Consider the following 19621-nt stretch of genomic DNA (forward strand, 5'->3'; position numbering starts at 1 on the left):
GAGGTTGGACAATTCGAGTGGGATATATCCGACTTCCCACCTTCCTCGGATGAATGCGGCCTCATCAACCTTTGTGGCTTGGGTTGCTAAATATAGATCTTTATCCCACTGCATATGAAGGGTCATCTAACATGTGTTAATTGGGCTACTAAAGAAACCTTGCACTCGAACAAATATGAAATGTTCAAAAGCGTTCAGACACCAGAATGAGCGTGTTCACAAAAACGTCCATCAGGCAGAAATAGACTACATTCAGTTACCGTTCACCCAAAATGTGGACGGGTTCATGAACCTTCGTTCATTCAATGTGGAACTTTCATTCAGGTACAACATTGCGCAAGAATAATCATGCAAACAAAAAACAAAAGGAGCAAACAGATATTCATTTAATGTGGCCCAGCTGTAAAAACATGTTCACATAAATTTACCAAACACAAAAATAAAATATGCTAACTGTGAGACACAGTAACATTTAAAACCTATCTACATAACTGAGAGTGTGTTTGCCAACATCTTAATGGCCGTGAGCGGGTCCACAATATTTTTAAGCATGTCCTTCCTGAGGACCCAGTCTGGTGCAAACCTAGAAAAGCAAAAATAATTGTCAGTCACCTGCAAACACAAATTGGATGTTAAACCATCCATTCTTACAAAGAAATACCTCGGCACAGGACGGGATTTCTGCGGTGTTGCTGGGATGTAGAAGCTTCCATTGATTGATGCATTCATCTTCTGTTTTGTCACTTTTCTTTCCGCATCCATTTTGTGTTTGTGAACAGTGAGGTTGTAAATACGTCTGACCCTATCCATGACATTAGAACGCTTCATAACCTCCTAGAAAAGGACAAAAGAAAGATTTGTACACATCTTCAAAATTTGGAACAGCATTGTTTTGTATTGTTTCTAAGTAGACCAGACCTGGGCATGGCGTTTGTCTTGCAGGAGCAGAACCAGAAGAAAGCAGGTTTTGGTGAAGATGCTTCCACCTTTGTCTGCTACCTTACCTCCTGCTTTCTCTCTGTATATCTGGATCAGGTCGACCAACTTCTCCACTGAGTTCTCCACCAGATATACGGCCTCCATGGTTTTGTGGTACTGTAGAAGGCAAAATAGAATTGGATGAGACATTTTGCTTTTCCCTGCTGCACCTGATTTGACATCAAATCACATATTTTACAATACTATCTTGCAAGTCAAACAATCTAAGTTCACATAGCAATCCACACAGATTTCTTTTTTCTTTTCTTAGTAAGAATTCAACATAAAGCTCTTGACTTTAAGTGGAAAATTTGAAAAATTGGTAATCCAAAAATAGCCATGGCTGCCTGTGACTAATTACTATTAGTGGTGCAACGGATCACTAAAGCCAAATTGTGGCAGGGTTTTTCCTTAAGTGCTAGCTAGCTAGGTCCCTAGCTAGCTCCCATGGTGCTCATTTACATGCTAGAGAGCTAGCATCGGGGGCTAAAACCAAACTTTAAGTGGAAAATTTGAAAAATTGGTAGTCAAAAATTGCCATGGCTGCCTGTGACTAATTAGTATTAGTGGTGCAACGGATCACTAAAGCCAAATTGTGGCAGGGTTTTTCCTTTCAAGTGCTAGCTAGCTAGGTCCCTAGCTAGCTCCCATGGTGCTCATTTACATGCTAGGGAGCTAGCATCAGGGGCTAAAACCAAACTTTAAGTGGAAAATTTGAAAAATTGGTCATCAAAAATTGCCATGGCGGCCTGTGACTAATTAGTATTAGTGGTGCAACAGATCACTAAAGCCAAACTGTGGCAGGGTTTTTACTTTCTGGACTTGGATTAGCCAACTCTGCTGACTTCTAACAACAAGCTGCTCCGTGTACCTTCGAGAGGTTGAGGAGGATCTGGATGGAATAGGTGATGACATCCATGCAGGGCACGCTCCTGTTGCAGGAGAGGATGAGGGTGAAAATGACACTGGTGGCGCCGCTCTCTACTAGGTGCTCACAGCACAAAGGCGACAACCTGGTGGCAGTTTCTGGAAATGCAGACACAGAACATCACAGTGTCAATTTCGGTCAGAGTTTCGAGGTGCATTTATGCTGGTGAAGTGCACAGTATGAATTCCAATGCACTCGATTGTCTACATAAACTATTGCATTGTCTATAAATGAACTTGTATGTGACAGTAGAAGAAACGTGCAACATCAATCACTCTTGTGTACGTGTAATTAAAATCAATTAAAATTATTAAGTTAATTAATAGCTGCTCTAGTAATTAAATTCAGTCATCTTAAACTACATGATGTATTCGAAAAATACGATTACTAATATTACTATTGTATTATACTACTGTCAGTACTATACTATTACTAATATTACCAATATACTAATATGCAAATGAAAATGTCACAATATTCACCTAGGTTTTTCAGAGCTTCGAGGAGGGAGGAGAAGTGTTTGTGTCGAAGGATACAGTCCAGTGCAGATGAGGTTTTGTTGCGCAATTTGTCCTCCTCTCGGGCGCCAGCAGAGACTTTACACAAACGGTGTCTCAACTTTATCACTTTGGCATTGTCGTTCAGGCGGCGGGAAACATGGCCTCTCCACAGAGCCTAGGGTCAATAAATAAATAAATAAATAAAACACTTCAGGGATTGAAGAGATACTTTACAGGAAAAAACAAATTAGCTCATTCAATTCCAGACATTTGCACTGATTGGGACCCGAGTCCCAGCAATTATTGAGCATGTTGACTGAAATGTTGAAATCCTACAGAAAATAAAAAGTTTGATTCTACCCTTTTCCGGTTCTCTAGTAATCAATCATAGGCAAGTTTTAAGAAATTCTGCCTCTTTGCCCAAAATCAAGAAAACTAATACTAAATTGTTCAACCCCTGGTATGTAGTGATATATCCAGGAGATACACATGGAGGGGTAACCATGCTAAACCTGAAGTATATTTGTATCTGTTTCCCTTTTGCAGCAATAAGCATTAGAATATAGCAAAATTTCATAGTTATTCACAAACCTGTTGAAAACATTAGGAAAAAGAGCTTGCTGCAACATGGCCTTGTCTGATCTCTTATTATATACTCTGCCACCTGCTGGCTATTTTTGTAATAACTACCATTGCTTTAAACGACTTATTCAGGTCAGAAGCTGTAACAACGCCTTCTGTATGCACTAGCATTAAAAAAAACGTTCTTCGGGGTTAAATGAGTTAAATGTGCTACAAGTCTATCAAGTAACTGCGAAGTGTAAACAGTTTCGGATGCAAAATTTGTACATTACTTCTAACTACGAATGATACCTGAATTTTGACAATGCCCCGTTCAACTTTCTTCTGGCGTCTGTGGAGGAGGAACTTCCGAACAGCATGTTGAATAACAGAAGCCGAATTGTGGCGACGAGCTAACCAACGCCTGACTGCTCTCTGGGCTGTAACCACCTTCCTTCGTTCCGCCAGATAGCGTATCCTTTGCAGCCTCGCCCGCACCAGATTCTAAGAAGCAGAAACAACAAAGCATTACCATAAATTAATATTTACCTTCTTCAGACGTCACTCACTGTATCAAAATATCCAACAGTTGCTACCGTACTTGTATCATGACGACAGAATGGATCTGCCTTTTCGCAGACTCCAAGGCCCGATGTGCTCGCAAAGCTCTTTGGATCTTTATGGCACTGAGGTGGTGGTAGACTGCACCAGCAAAACGAAGTCTCCTCTGTGCACTGACAGCCTCAACTTCCTTGATTATACAAACAATGAATCTTTATATGATCATCGAGATCATTCAACACTTTTTTACTATGAGCAACAACAACATACCTTCTTTCGTGCAATCCAGGCTCTGCAGTGGATCTGAAGAGCAATTGCAGCCTTCCTTATTCGAACATAATTTTCCCTTTCTACTTTGCCAAGCCGCAGTGCTCTGATCCTCTGCTGCAACTTCATAGCTGCCTCTTTCTTCTTCTGGAAAATGCGCCTCTGGACTGAGCACCTCCAGTATGACTGGATCAAACTAGCAGCTCGAATTTGTTGCGTTAAGTCCCTCCTGACACAGTGGCCTCGATAAGCAGCCTGAAGAATCACAGCCGACCGTTTCATTTTCAGGAACTTGTTTCTTTCTTTCCTTTGGCGTATAAAAGCCCGGTAGTACTTCTGAATGACCACCACAGACACGCACACGAGCTCAAACTTGACTACTTCAACATGCCTCCTGTATGCCGATTGGATTGCAGTTGCAGCCTGGTGTAAACGAGCAATGTGTTTCCGGGTTTGCCGGCCTTTGTATGCCGCCTGGAAGATGATGGCTGCACTGCGCACTTCCAAGAATCGTTTCCTCTGAGATTTGGCCGCTGCAGTAGCACAAAACCTTAGTTGAATGGTTAATGCAGATGATTTTATTTTCATATACCGCTTCAACTGACAATGGCCTCTGAAAGCACTTTGAATAGTAGTGGCAGCCCGATGCATTTGCTTGATGGATTTTCTTGATTTCAATCCCCGGAAGGCAGCTTGCAGACAAATCACAGCGTTCCTGATTTCTTCGTAATGTTTTACCTCAATGCGGCTCTGTCGTAGAGCTCTAAATCTCTGCTGCAAGACACAAACAGCCCAGAGTTGTTTCCTGAAAGTCAATTGCTGCAGATGTCTCTTGGAGTATGCTTGAATGGTGGTCGCTGCTCTATGCATTTTGGCAATTCTCCTCCTCTCCAAACAACCCCTGCAAACAGCCTGCAGAAAAATTACGGAGGATCTGACTTTCAGGAAATGGTCCCTTGCTTTTTTCTGAAGAATATAGGCTCTGTAGCATCTCTGGATGGTGATGGCTGACAAACGTTTGGCCTGGAATTGGACTTTCTCTCGGTGGGATCTGAAAGCAGACTGGATGACAGTTGCAGCAAAATGCATTTGTTTGATGGACCGTCTTGATTTCATTCCCCGAAAAGCAGCTTGCAGTCGAAAAGCAGCATTCCTGACTTCTTGATAACGTTTTACCTCCAGGTTTCGCTCTCTCAGAGCTCTAAACCTTTGCTGTAAGACAAAGGCAGCCCAGCGTTGTTTCCTGAAGAGTAATTGTTGCTTATGCTTCTTGAAGTTTGCTTGTATGACAGCTGCTGCTCTGTGCATTTTAGCAATTCTTCTCCTCTCAGAGAAACCTCTTAAGACTGACTGAAGATAGATGACTGAGGTTCTGACTTTCAGGAAGTAGTCCCTTTCTTTTTTCTGAAGAATATAGCTTCTGTAGCATCTCTGGATGAGGATGGCTGACAGACGCGTAGCCTGAAACTGGACTTTCACTCGATGGCATCTGAAAGCAGACTGGATTACGATTGCAGCCGCATGCATTTGTTTGATTGATTGTCTTGTTTGCATTCCCCGAAATGCAGCTTGCAGACGAAAAGCTGAATTCTTGACTTCTTGATAATGTTTCATCTCAAAGTTTCTTAGTCCCATAGCTCTAAACCTTTGTTGTAAGACCGAGGTAGCCCATTGTTGTTTCCTGAAGAGCAATTGCTGCTTATGCCTCCTGAAATTTGCTTGCATGACAGTTGCCGCTTGGTGCATTTTGGCAATCCTTCGTCTCACGGAGTGACCTCTGAAAGCTGCCTGAAGAATAGTGGCAGAAGATCTGACTTTCAGGTAGTATTTCCGCTCATGTTTCTGAAGGACATGAGCCCGGTAATATCTCTGGATGAGGATGGCCGACAGACTCATGGCCTGGTATTGTACTTTCACTCTGTGGCATCTGAAAGCAGACTGGATCGCTGTTGCAGCCTCATGCATTTCTTTGATTAATTGTCTTGTTTTCATTCCCCGAAAGGCAGCTTGCAGACGAAAAGCAGCCTTCCTCACTTCTTGATAATGTTTTACATCCAAGTTTCTCTGTCTCAGAGCTCGAAACCTTTGTTGTAAGACCGAGGTAGCCCATCGTTGTTTCCTGAAGAGCAATTGCTGCTTATGCCTCCTGAAATTTGCTTGCATGACAGTTGCCGCTCGGTGCATTTCGGCAATCCTTCGTCTCACGGAGTGACCTCTGAAAGCTGCCTGAAGAATAGTGGCAGAAGATCTGACTTTCAGGTAGTATCTCCGCTCATGTTTCTGAAGGACATGAGCCCGGTAATATCTCTGGATGAGGATGGCCGACAGACGCATGGCCTGGTATTGTACTTTCACTCTGTGGCATCTGAAAGCAGACTGGATCGCTGTTGCAGCCTCATGCATTTCTTTGATTAATTGTCTTGTTTTCATTCCCCGAAAGGCAGCTTGCAGACAAAAAGCAGCCTTCCTCACTTCTTGGTAATGTTTTACATCCACGTTTCTCTGTCTCAGAGCTCGAAACCTTTGTTGTAAGACCAAGGTAGCCCACCGCTGTTTCCTGAAGAGCAATTGCTGCTTATGTCTCCTGAAATTTGCTTGTAAGACAGTTGCTGCTCGGTGCATTTTGGCAATCCTTCGTCTCACGGAGTGACCTCTGAAAGCTGCCTGAAGTATGATGGCAGAAGATCTGACTTTCAGGTAGTATCTCCGCTCACGTTTCTGTAAGACATAAGCACGATAATATCTCTGGATGATGATTGTCGACAAACGCATGGCCTGGAATTTGACTTCTTCTCTGTGCTTTCTGAAAGCAGACTGGATCAAAGTGGCAGCCTGATGCCAACGAGCAACATCCTTCCTGATCCGCAGTCCTCTGTATGCCGCCTGAATGATGACTGAAGACTTGCGCATGTTTTGGTAACGTTGCATTTGAGCTTTGGCTGCTACAGTGGCACGGTATCTACATTGTACGGCAAGAACTGAAGACTTTAAGGCAACGTACTTCTTGTGTTCATTGTGGGCTCTGACAGCTCTCTGAATTGCCGTGGCAGCCTGATGCTTTTGTTTGACTCGTCGTCTGGATATCAATCCTCGGAAAGCGGCTTGTAAGACAATGGCAGCATGTTTCTTTACACTCATAGCCAGCCTCTCCCGTCTCATTTGTTTGTTGGCTTTGTAACGTGCTTGCACAACAATGGAAGCCCATTGAAGCCTCTTGTAGTAAATTATCTGCTGATATCTCCGGAAATGTGACTGAATCTTAACAGCAGCGTGATGCTTGATGGTCAACTGTTTTCGGATCTTGTATGCTCTGAAGGCCGCTTGCAGGCAAACGGCCGCTCTGCGCTTTGACAGATATTGCAGCCGTACTTCTCTCATCAAGATCACAGCTCTGTACCGCTGCTGGAAAACCAAAGTTGCTGTCTTAATAGATAGGAATTTGTTCCTCTCCTTGATCATGAGAAACCGTCTCTGAATGACAATGGCTGCACAACGCATCTGTGCAATCTTCAGCCGGGCACAGTAGCCACGATATGCGGCCTGGATGATAACAGCAGCAGATTTCATGGTCCTGTACGTCTTCAGCTGTTGATCCATGAGGATTGTGGCCCTGTATCGCTCTTGAATAATGATTGTAGCACACTTTGTAGCAAGATAAGCCATACGAACTTTGTGCATTCTAAACATAGCCTGGATCACTTTTATGGCGTTGTTCTTCCTCTTAAATTCTTTTCTTACAATCCAGCCTCTGTAACCTGCTTGGATTTTTAGGGCTGCTTTCTTTTGCCCTTTGTACACACGTTGCTGTTCTCTGCAGTGGAGAAGAGCTCGATAGCGGCACTGGATGATGATGACTGCACTTTGAAGGAGAATGTATCGTTTTCTACTCAAATGCATCCTAACTGCGGACTGAATGACCGTTGCACCTTTGTGCCTGTTCTTGAGGTCCGTCCTAACTTTCATGCCTCTAAATCCCGCCTCGATGGTAACACAAGCTGCCCTCATTTGAAGAAATGCTGTCCTCGTTTTCTTTCCGACCACATAAGCCCTATAGTGACGCTGAATGGCAACAGCTGCTGCCTTTTTTGACCTAAACTCCACTTGAGCCTTGTACCGGCAGTAGTGGGCCCGGATAAGTGTTGCACACTGGTGGTATTTTTCAATCCTTATCCTGACAGCTCTGCCTCTCCAGTAGGCTTGTATATAGAGTACAGCTTTTCTCAGAATGTCATACTCCTCCTTTGTCTTATGAGCTAAAATTGTGGCTCGATGCTTTTGCTGTATCGCAACTGTTGCTTTTCTTAGGGCAAGGTAGCGCCATTGAGCAGAAAATCCCCTGAAAGCAGCCTGTATTAAGGTTGCTGCAGTGTGCTGTTTCTTCAGCAAGTCAGAATTCCGTTTCTTACGGTAAGCCACCTGAATGGTCCTGGCGGCACAACGCATCTTGACAAATATTTGCCTTTCCACATCTCTTCTTGCGGAAGCCCTGTACCACCGCTGGATTAGGACTGTGGCGTGTTTCCTTCTCATGGTCTGTTTCCTGACTTGGTGACCCCTGAAGGCACTCTGAATGACAATGGCTGAGTTGTGTTCTTGCTTGTGCCTCTGAATGCAGCACCTTTGTACATGACCTCTGTAATGGGCTTGAATGAGCAAGGTGCTTCTTTGGATGTTTCTGTATTGACGCAAGCACCTTTGCATTCTATAGAAGGACTGAATCGTAACAGCAGAAGCTGTTCTTTTGGCCATCTTCTCCATGTGCCATTTCTTATATGCGGTTTGTATTACTCTGGCAGCATGGTTTTCCCTTTGGGTTTTCTGGATTTTCCACAGTCTGTACACTCTCTGCATTTTCACCACTGCAGCTTTGAGGGAGAGATAATGCTTGCGTACTTGTCTCGCACGAATCCAAGCTCTTAAATATCTCTGCAAAACAGTTGTCGCCCAGCAGATTTTTGCAAAGGCAGATGCGGCCCGCTTCATTCGCCACTGTGCTTGGACAATGATGGTGTTGTATCGAAGTTGGTGGTAATATCGCACAGCTGAAAACGTTCTCCACTGTGCCTGCGTAAAGAACAAGCAAGTATTTAAAGACCGATTCCACCATCACCTTTGCACTATATACTTGTGATGTAAACTGACAACATTGATATTACGTTTTTTTTGGGGTGGGGTGGGGTGGTTGGTGCTATATACAGTACATATACTCACGGCACCTACGGTTTCACCTATTCATCGATTACACAAATAATTAAAAATAAAAATAAAAAAACAATATAAAAAAATGGAGGGAGAGCCAACACCCATTTTTTATGGAATCACATATTCGAGGTTTAAGAATTTTAGTCCAAATAATTAATAAATTATACAAACAAATTGAAATTAAACAAACAAATGAGGCGGATTTGTCGCTATTCACAAGCCAGCCTGGTGCATATCCGCCATGACTAGTGGGGGTACATTGTATAGTTTTAAATTGTAGCATCAACATTCACCACTAGATGGCAGACATCACCGAGTTGCGCTTGCATCGGGTAAAGCTGCTCTAACGTGAGTAGTAGTGTTAAGTTTATCCGCCATTTTTAAATTTAGTCTCAGTTTTAGTCCAGTTTAAATCACAGTTAGTTTTTATCATAGTCAACCTCACCCTGTTTTAAGTCCATTTTAAGTCTACTATAAATCTAGCATTTTAGTCTTTATTTTAGTCCAATCAATTGTCGTCAGATTATGTTGAACATTTCCGATCTAAAAATTTTAGTCCAATCAATTGTCAGATTATGTTGAACATTTCGGATCTCAAACTATTTTACATAAAATGTTCGCTCATTTTTTTGATGAAAAACAACTTGACACACAATTAGATATAAAAGTGGCTACTATGGCTCCATGCTACGAGCTAGTAAATTAGCCAGCATTAGTTAGCGGTTGGATTAACATTATTGTTGGAACGTTATATAATTTTTGTCTCGTTTTTATCCATGAACTAAAATGTCTAGTTTTTATTAAGTGAAGTACATTAGTATATTTTTGTCTCGTCTTTATTAGTCGACAAAAATGCATACTGATTTAGTCCCAGTTATTGTTTATTAATGAGGGTTTTAGTCTAGTCTAATTTTAGTCCGGTGAAAAATGTCTGTTGACTAAATTATTTTTGTTAATTTTCGTTAACGAAATTAACACTAGTGAGTAGGCCTAATAAAAAGGGGGTTTGGAAAGACATGCAGGACAAACACAGTACATGAACAATATTAAAATTCTGAGTATATCTGCAAAACTACTGTTAGCACTTAAAAGCAAATAGCTAAGAATAGTTTCCAAATGGGAAAAATGCAAATAAGTAGTGGTTCAATGTATTTGTGTGCTACCGGTATCTTTTTGTGGCTGTAAAATCAGAATCATAGACGTCAAAAATAGTAAAAAACAGTCACGGTACCTGGATGATCGTTGCTGCCCGATTCCGTTTGACCTGGAGCTCTCTCTCTTTGTTCATCCGCAGTTTTTTACGAGTAACAAAGCCTCTCCAGACTGACTGTATGACTATAGACGCTGCAATCTGCTTCTTGGTCCTGCGTTGTTGGAGAAAACGTTTCACCAGCGCCTGAATTTTCACAGCAGCCATGTTTCTCTCCTATCCCAAATAAAAGCAAGGGATGCCAACATTTACTTTCATGTAAGACATTCAAAGTTTTTACGTCTCTACAGAGAGAGAGAGAGAGACAGATGTCGAACTTGCAATACCCATTCATTTACTTCCCACATGTGACCAACCTTGTAGAGTTGCAAGTCTTTCTTTATTCTGTAATTTCTCCAGAAACTTTGTATGATCCGAGCTGCTCTGGTTTCATTACGCAGGTCCAAGAGACGAACACACAGGAAAGACAGGTAAGTCATTACAACCTGTTGAAGAAATATATAAAGATAAAACGTCAACTTTTCTCCCGCCTTTAGACATTTTTCAAGCTTACTTTCAGGTGACACTGACTCGCACAGTAAAGATCTTAATTTTTATTTATTTTTTTAATCTGGAGTGCCAGCAAATTCATAACTACATCTTGATCCTGGAGTCTGACTATGTCCATCTATACATATGGTTAGTTGGTAGAGTTTGGATAAAAATATGGTATAATCACACCTTCTCATTGGGAATGGTGTTGGACATGTCAGCTGGGTTGATCATGGCAGGCACTCCACCCAGGAAAGCCACTGCAGTATTAACTAGCTTCAAGTTGCTTTTCTCATTTTCCAGTAGCTCTTTAAACTCAGCAGAGGGAGACTCAGGGCCTGTGTCGGTAAAAAAACAAACAACAAAAACCTTCACATATACAGTACAATGGGTATATGTAAATAAACACATGTACTGTAAATGGATGACTGACTCCTGTACATAAAACATGTAGATTTTCCTTAATGTCTTGAGTTAAATGCCCCGCACCGTTTGGACTTTTGAGAGCATCGTCAAAAGAGCTGTCAGACTCGAATGCTGAGCAGTTGAGCTCCAGGCGACCCCTCGGTGAGCAATCTACAGTTTGCGTGGTGCTGTGACGGACAGCCTCCTCTGAGATGAGACTGGGATGGTAGTGGTGGATTAGGTAGCAGAGGACACGGCCATCTGAGAATGTCACTGTGAAGTTCTCCAGCTAAACAAAGACAAAAAAGACTTAATTCATCATTTTGTTTGCCTGCAGCTGGTTCCACCGTGCCTTTTATTCCAATTCCAACGTTTATAAGCTCACGTGCGAAAAGGAGCACTGACACGTTGCAAACAGTCAAAGACATAGTAAATGTAGGCATGCTGTCTGTCTATACCACTATCTGAAAACAAGATTTCACAAATTCACCGTCAGATTGTAGAAGTCACACACAGCACGGGCCCACTGCATCAGCAGAACAACTTTGGTGCTGCAGTGCTCATACGGCACCCTGGTCTTTTGCGCCCTGGGCTCAAGGGCCTGACCAGCTCTCACAGAGGCCAACCTCTGCTTTGACCTCAGGGTCCTCCTCAAGAAGACAATCTCTTCCCTCAACTGATCCTCATTTAGAATCACCTCCACCTAACAAACAGAGATTGCGGGGATTATAACAAATCGTTTGACTTGGGTTGCACCATGTGTCAGATACACACCTGAAATGAAAAAATTATTTTCCACAGGAGGCTCAAGGTTTTCTCCCTGTGTCCATCCACAATGTCCCTAGAATCTATGATGGAGCCTGAAAATAAAGAGAAGATGCCTAACTCGATCATGCATGATTTTGGTTTTCAGTCTTGGGAACACATTTATTAGTAACTTTCCTGTATATTAAAAAGCTTATTTTCGCTGACTTTTGGTCATGTTGATTTGTTTTTTTTGCTTAATTCATTCCATTCACTCTTCACTTGCTGCAACCTTGGGTTCAGCTGAGAGATCATAGTTACCATGTTCATCCTTGAGGTCAACCCCTCTGATTTTGAGGACTTGCAAGGTAATATCCATGTTGTGGATTTTTTGCAGGCGGCTGATGGCGGGCAGTCGCAGCTTTGCCGACAAAGCCCAGTGCTTTGTGAGGAGCTCTATGACTCTCCTAGACAAAACAATTAAAAAAAAAACACACACGCAAGCCAATTATGATCCATAAAACTGGGCCCAGTGTGACATTTAAATTCTGTCACTTACACAAGTCGAATTCCACATTTCAAGTCAACTGCCAAATTCAACACAGCATAGTTGAATTCGTCAAGGGGAGCTTGAACGTGAGAGACTGGTAATCCGAGGTAGCCAAGATGCCGAGGGAGAATCCCCTCGCCGCTTAAGAAGTCCCTTGAGAAGGCCAGCAACAAGTCTTTACTTGTCTGAAAAATTTTATACACAACAGTTCATATGTACCTCAAATCCAAAAACAAAATTTTGGCATACATGAAAGGAATAACATTAACTTTTTGGAGGCAATATTCTCTTCATCAAACATGAAGCTACATGGAAATGCTAGTAAGCAGACCCATGCGTCTGAAGTCTCAAGTCCGTATATACTCTCAGTATGACAATAAAATATTTGAATCAATTTTGTCTCTGCACTCCCACACATGTATTATTAAAGGTGTCCAAATGAGTGGGTGCAGTATTAGCTTTGAAGCTTCTAAGTTTATTTATAACATTAGAGAAGTCAAAAAAATGTCCGAGTACAAATGCTTTGGAGAAAGAAAGAAGGAAAACAAATGTCCATAAAAGATTGTCAAAAAAATGCTGATAAAGATTTCACTACGTTCCCTATGAAAAACGTTGGGAAATGGGGAACCAAATCCCAGGGGGAAAAAAGAAAGAAATTGTTGTAAAGCAGTAAGTAAGAAGAAGTAAGAAGCTCATCACAAAAGAAAGTTAAAAGTAGAATCATCCACTATTGAAGAATAGATTGATATTGTTCATGAAGTGTTACATTATGGAAAAGTTGTCAACCAACCCCCCCCAGTCTAAAGAGCGATTTTTATTTGCAGTGGTAACTGATGTTTACTAATATCAATGAGTCCTCTCGCCAACCTTGAACTCTGCGTCAACACAGAACAGACATGGGTCATGCTCAATCAGGCGAGACTCTTTGGCCTTGTCCAAAAAACACACCAGCAGGAGCAGCTTCTTTAGAGTAAAGCTAGACAGCGCCTCCTCATGGCCTGGAAGGAAAAGATAAATAGAGGCCGAGTTTACCAACATGTCACTTGAGAGTAACTAACATGTGCAGCGCATTGGCAAAAAAAAAAAACAATTTATGAAGTTAATTGAATGTTATTGCAGACAAGAGCATTAAAAAAAAAAAAAAAAAACTTCAAATGTATTCTCTTTTGGCTTATGAAGCTGCAATAAAACACTCATGTACACCATTTCAATCTAAAATAAGGAAATGCAGACAATTAAATATTACCATCTTTGTAAAGATGAGGAACTTTAGGATGTCTGAAGTCGGCTGCGATGTCGGGATTCCATAGAAGACGCTGGAGGATGAACATAGCCAGGCCCATTGCATCACTGTTACTTTCCAGCGAGATCAGCTCCCCAAAGACCGTCTAAGGATAAAACGTGTTTTGTTCAGCATTCACTTGAACGGTGACAATAAACAATTTATTTACAAAATATAACAACAAGCTAAGACGTACCTCGAGGCCAATTCGTAACCACAGAGGATTGTAGGAGAGAAGCCAGTTGAGGACTTTTTGACGCTCACCTGAAAAATGACAAAAATTGAAGAAGACGAAAAAAATCAAACAACTTTTTTTTTTTTATTCAGTCAGTGTTAGGAGTTGTACCTATATCTTTCCAAAGATGGCGGTCTTTGCGAATGAGCAGCCTCTTTGCCTCCACCTCAATTTCCAACCTCTTAATGGCCTTGGCCATCGTCTCTGAGGTGAAGAGCTGACAGGCAGCCCGGCGGAGGCGGTTTAACTTTCGCCGGGCTGTGTACGTGCTGAAAGACATCTCTTCTTTGGTGGGAGCTTTGGGAACACTGAACTTGTTGCTGCAGCCCATTGTCAGAGGTGCAGCACTCACTACACAAAACAAAAATGTAAAAAAAACAAATATGTCACTGAAAATATTGTCATAAATGTCAAATCCCCTCAGCAGAAAAAACTCAAGCGTTAATATATGAGAAAAATATTTCGTAACGGGCACCACCTTTGGTAATTTCAGTGTTGACTTTAAAGTCATCCGGCGTTAGGACATAGTTGAGCCACCATGTGAACGCCCTCTCCTGCTTCTCAATCCATCTCTCGTCATAGAACATGTTTTTGGCAGCAAAGGGAAGTGGATGCCTGGGTATGGCTAGGGGAAACAAGATAATAGCTGCTTCTTAATAACCAAATCACATCATGAATCCCAAAAAATTGACACCAAAATAAATACCTGTCTGAGCTGGTTTGACAAATATCAAGTTTGACTTTGCTACTGCACGCTCTGCTTTAGATGACCTCAGCGAGACAGCGCCTGCGGATAAAACGATGCCGGGATTTTGAAGTTTGTCGTTAGCATGTCAAACAGGAGCCATAATCAGACAAGTAACAAGGAATTATTTGTGATGATTGTCCTGGAGAGAACGCATAAATACTAATAGACCATGTTATACCTCGTAGGGGGAGTTGGGCACTGGGTGGCTTTGTCTGAGCAGAGACGGATGACTTTCTGGTCTTTACAGATGTTTTCATTGGATGCAAAGAACCTATGTAGATTATATATATCAATTTACATTTAAATTGGAGAATAATCACAAAATATATATCAGTTACTGCACACTGAACACATTGGAGTGGACATCCGTAATTCATGGGGAGAGTGAAATTTCACATTTAATTGATGCCCAGTGAAATGCATTGGGGCGTTGATAAACCTCAAATACATGTTTCCCATGAAAATGGGGGTTGGCCCCGCCCACTCCCACCAGAAAAATATTGGGGGGAAAAATATATATAGGTGAACATGCGAGTGCCAAACCACGAATATGTGGGGGTCCACTGTAGCCTACATACTTCAATTATCATCATAGTCAATAATCACCATATATATACAATATATATATATATATATATATATATTTTTTTTTTTTGTGTGTGTGACTGTGAATTCAACATCATTAATAAGTGTCAACAACAAATATTTGTCACCATGGGAATAATTTGATGAAGGATTTTTACAAATTCAATTTCAATCTCAAGTGGTGTCTTATCTAACAAAACATGTTTACACAGTCTAAATTGTATGCACAGCAATAAGCAGCGGTGAATTATTTTTTGGTCATTAAGTCAACCCTGACAAAAAAAGTCTTTACGATAATGTGGTGCATGTACCCCCATTAACCTAAACACAACATACTTATTATTATTATTGCATTTGCATTGATCAAAATCCACATTTTGTCACCGGTCGTCAACTGATAATGACATCACAGATGTCAGTGAGATGGATAAAAAAATGGGCGGATTTTGCTGCTTAACTCATATTCCACAGACAATATTAACTCATTCACTGCCATTGACGGCTGTAGACATCAAAAATTCATTTTAACTATTTCTATTAGTTTTGTTTTTTTAAATCCACTTTTGCTAACAAGAGTATGAAAACCCAGGAAAAAAATATTGTAAATTTAGAACAGATATACAATTTGTGATTAATCGTGAAGTCATGTGATGAATTACAATTTAAAAAATGTAATCGCCTGACGGGCCTAATTTAAAAAATATATATTAAAAATGAGGGCAGTTTAATCGTAATTAATTGCATGATAATTTTATATCTGTTATTAATGTACAATAAAAAAATATATAGGTTTTCATAAAAAATTTAATGAAATGAAAAATTGTTTAACTAATAGAAATAGTTCACATGAACTTTTGACGTCTATAGTCGTCAATGGCAGTGAATGAGTTCATCAGAATACCATGCTGCATAGAACATATTGTAATAAAAATATTTTTTTCAGTTTACTTCCTCTTTGTATTTGCCTTTCTTGGACTTTTACGTTCAGTCGGGTTTGTGTGTGGTATTGCAAACTACCTTTTGATTTGACTGGCTGCCTCTGTGATGTGCTCCTCCTCTCTGTTGATACCATATGCTCACTTTTCCAAGCCACTGTTTTCGTCTTTTTAACCAGCTTTGGTTTTCCACAATCCTTGGTCTTCACAACACCTTCACTCTTCCTTTTTCTGCTCTTCGTCACGATGTGAACGGGAAAGAAGTCCTCCTGGGCGGACAGATTAGCTGAGACGATCTGGGGAAGGATGTCCGCTTCCTGAGGTGGTTCAGGTAAGGGATGATTTGATGTGCTGCTGCAGTGAATTGGAGAAGACTGGCCCAGGGGTAACGGGGAGGAGACGGTGAATGTCGTGGGAGGGATATTGTGTGCGGGGGAAGTGACTGAGAAGGAGACACTTAAGTGAGCTGGAGGTGAGTTTACATGTAATTTGATGGGCAATTCGAGTCTTGCCGTTAGTCTGTCATTAAATTCTTGGACTGTTTTGCTGTCGACGCATAGCGAACCAGCTCCCCTCGATCCCTCCGTCCTTGTGTCTGGTTCTATTACAGGGTGGAGGGGGGTCCCTGGTCCAGACTCAGACTGGCTGCTGCTTTCCGACAACTCAAGTGTTTTCTCCATGAGACGCCGCCTTGACTTTTTTGTTTGTCGCCCACTCTCACAATTAGACACCGGTGCTTTGCTTTTGATCACCGTGTCACAGTTAAAAGATATTGTTTTAGGGCCTTCAGGCTTACCAACCTTTTTGCTGACAAGAAAAGTAAGTCTGGGCTCTGCTGGCTCAAACAGTCGTGGGCTATCAGGACGGGTTTTCAAACAGTCCTGATCCTCACTTTGGAATTCCAGAGAATCAGAAAAGCCACAACTAGAACTGGTGTCTTTCGGACTGCTGTTGATAAGCCCGAGATCAGAGTCAATGAGTGCCAGCGCATCAGTCAAAGACACCGCTGGACCTCTAGGCCCAGCCTTGGAGGCCTGAATGCGAGGCATGAACTTTTTCAACCTCGCTGGCGTCCCAATCGGTGACAGTGTCTTATTTAGCAGTTTAGCGAGCTCCTTGTTTTCTAGCTTCCCAGCCAAAGAACCTGAAGTATTATTTATCTCGTTCTCGTTTGTGGCTAACACAAGAGAAGAGTGCCTCTGAACATGGAGCATATTCTCCTGGTCCGCCGAAGACCACTGCTTTCGAACGGGATTTAAAGCCTTTTGCTGCTCTGATTTCACATAGTGATCCTCTCCAGTGGACTTATCTCTGCCGGTTTTTCCATCATTGAGAGACGCAAGAGGACTGCGGAGTTTACGCTGTTGCTTCCGGGAGACATGTGCAGTTTTATTGGGACCCGTCTTTTGTGGCGCTGTCCACTTTCCCCTGTAGGGAGATCCTTTTTCACCTCCTTTCTTGTTTTTAATGGTATCCCATAAGCTCCTCTAAAAAAACAACAATAAAGAGCATAGGTGGTTAATTATCAGTAGGAGTGATCAATGTTATGAATAGAAAGCCCCAAAATAGAGTGTAGCAAGGGATGGGCATGGGTACCGACTAGCAAACTACTAAACCCCTTTATTTAAAATAAGCATTACTGTGACTGTAGGGCCAACATCTGAACAGCTTGCTTAAATACACATTTAACATATTAACGAGCAGCTGAGTAAAGTGATTGATTGTGTAGTTATAATGCACATAGCTGATGTCACTTTGTTGTTCTTTCAACCTCCAATGTAAACTCTTTGCTGATTGTTGCTAACTAAGCTACATTTTGCCGCAGTTGCTTCATGAAGTGACTGATGACAACAACAGTACAATCAATTACCGGCATTTGATTATTATGCCCCTGGAATGATATTTAAATGTCACACAACTGTGCTAGCAATGACACTAATATGCATATAAACTGCACCGGCTCTGTTGTAAATGAATACAAAATTGCTTATTTTATTTTAACATTTTCAACTACCTTTTTCTTTTGGGGGGCTTCTGCTTTCCCCAGCAAAATTGCCCGGTGCTTGAGTACCCCATTGGCATTGAAGATAATCAGCTCTCGGATTCCACCCTCTTCTGTTGGAGTCCAGGTGATTGTCAGGGTAAATGAGCCCTGGGGCTGCAAACAACATTTTAAATTATTCAATCACAGGCCACTTGTAAACCATGAGACAAAATTCAATTTGGCAGCTTCATCGGGAGTGATTCTTTGGCAGTATTTTTTTTTTAGTAAAATACATACGTTTTTGTAAATATCCTAGAATTACAAATAGGAGAACATACCCGAATTGTTAATGTGCTGTTATCCACTGAAAAGCCTTTGCTTGATGGGAGCTTGTCAACAGTCACCACAACCTCTGCATCTTCTAGTGGGTTTTCAATGCGCAGAACGGTCGACTTGGAGGTGCCTATCTTCACTGTCCCAAATGATACAAAAGGAGCCTTTGAAAACAGGACCAGGCTCAAAACAGCAACATCATTTTCCTTGTCCGTGTCGCTATTCCTCGTCGGACTGAAATCCATGAACCCCCTTTGGACGGGGGGAAACGCAACAGTTCCAGACATAGTCGTTACCGTAATAACGAGCTACATTCTATCCAATTTGCTGCTTCGGGAAATTATGGTGTAATCGATGTACACCGCTGTTGACTGTTTGCAAAGTAGTTCCACCACGCTAGCCAGCTACAAAACGAACGTTTGTATCCTCACAGCTATGGTTAAGTTTTAAATTCGCATGTGTTCAAGCAGCCAATGATGAACGAGGAGTGGTGCTGTTCTCATCCAATAGTAACCGACTTCCTGTCAAATCGAAAAGAGTAAACAGCATTCCGCCAATCAGGTGGCATCTATGTTCTACATCCGTCAAACTGCTCAACGCTCATAATATCGTTTCGTTTTTTTGTTTTTTTAATGAAAATTTTATTGAACAGGGATGAATGATATGATATCAGGCAATCCAATTTTACAAAAACAATTAAACAAAAGTAAAATATATAATAATTAAAATAAGGGGAAACAAACATTATATTCAAAAAATATCCATGGGGTATTTATTATTTGACATTTATATTTGTTAACATATTAGTTTAAGAGAGTTAAAATACGTGTCTAACTCAATCAAAAATAATTTGAATAAAGGTCTTGAATTTGCATTTATGAGTATGAAAATTTCCGAACAAAATATACAGGTTAACAAAAGTCCACAATATTCTGTTCTTAGACTCAAAATAGGGTGATATATACAGTATATAGTTTTTTCTAAACATCGAACACAATCTTAAAAATATATATATATATTTTGAGAACAGTGTTATTTTGATTGCCCACGTCATCTCCCTGGATGTGAACACGTGATTATGT

The 19621-nt window shown here is 41.3% G+C and overlaps 1 protein-coding gene across 1 annotated transcript; it reads right to left on the minus strand.

Annotated features, from left to right (window-relative positions):
- Positions 1 to 372: 372 nt before the first annotated feature.
- aspm (assembly factor for spindle microtubules) lies at positions 373 to 18956 on the minus strand. The gene is made up of 26 exons (XM_086089652.1): positions 18545 to 18956; positions 18237 to 18380; positions 16305 to 17709; positions 14881 to 14973; positions 14661 to 14741; positions 14433 to 14579; positions 14066 to 14305; positions 13916 to 13983; positions 13684 to 13825; positions 13305 to 13435; positions 12447 to 12622; positions 12209 to 12354; positions 11918 to 12003; positions 11634 to 11846; positions 11228 to 11432; positions 10928 to 11076; positions 10564 to 10692; positions 10229 to 10423; positions 3799 to 8859; positions 3569 to 3718; positions 3280 to 3471; positions 2389 to 2581; positions 1850 to 2004; positions 919 to 1095; positions 662 to 834; positions 373 to 583 (listed from the first exon to the last, which is right to left on the minus strand). Exons 1-26 carry the CDS (start codon positions 18824 to 18826, stop codon positions 484 to 486), a joined length of 10233 nt encoding a protein of 3410 aa, XP_085945778.1. The 5' UTR covers positions 18827 to 18956; the 3' UTR covers positions 373 to 483.
- Positions 18957 to 19621: the final 665 nt, after the last annotated feature.

This window comes from Leptonotus elevatus, chromosome 11 (assembly GCF_054856555.1).
Source record: "Leptonotus elevatus isolate MCC_2025b chromosome 11, RoL_Lele_1.0, whole genome shotgun sequence".
Classification (NCBI taxonomy): domain Eukaryota; kingdom Metazoa; phylum Chordata; class Actinopteri; order Syngnathiformes; family Syngnathidae; genus Leptonotus; species Leptonotus elevatus.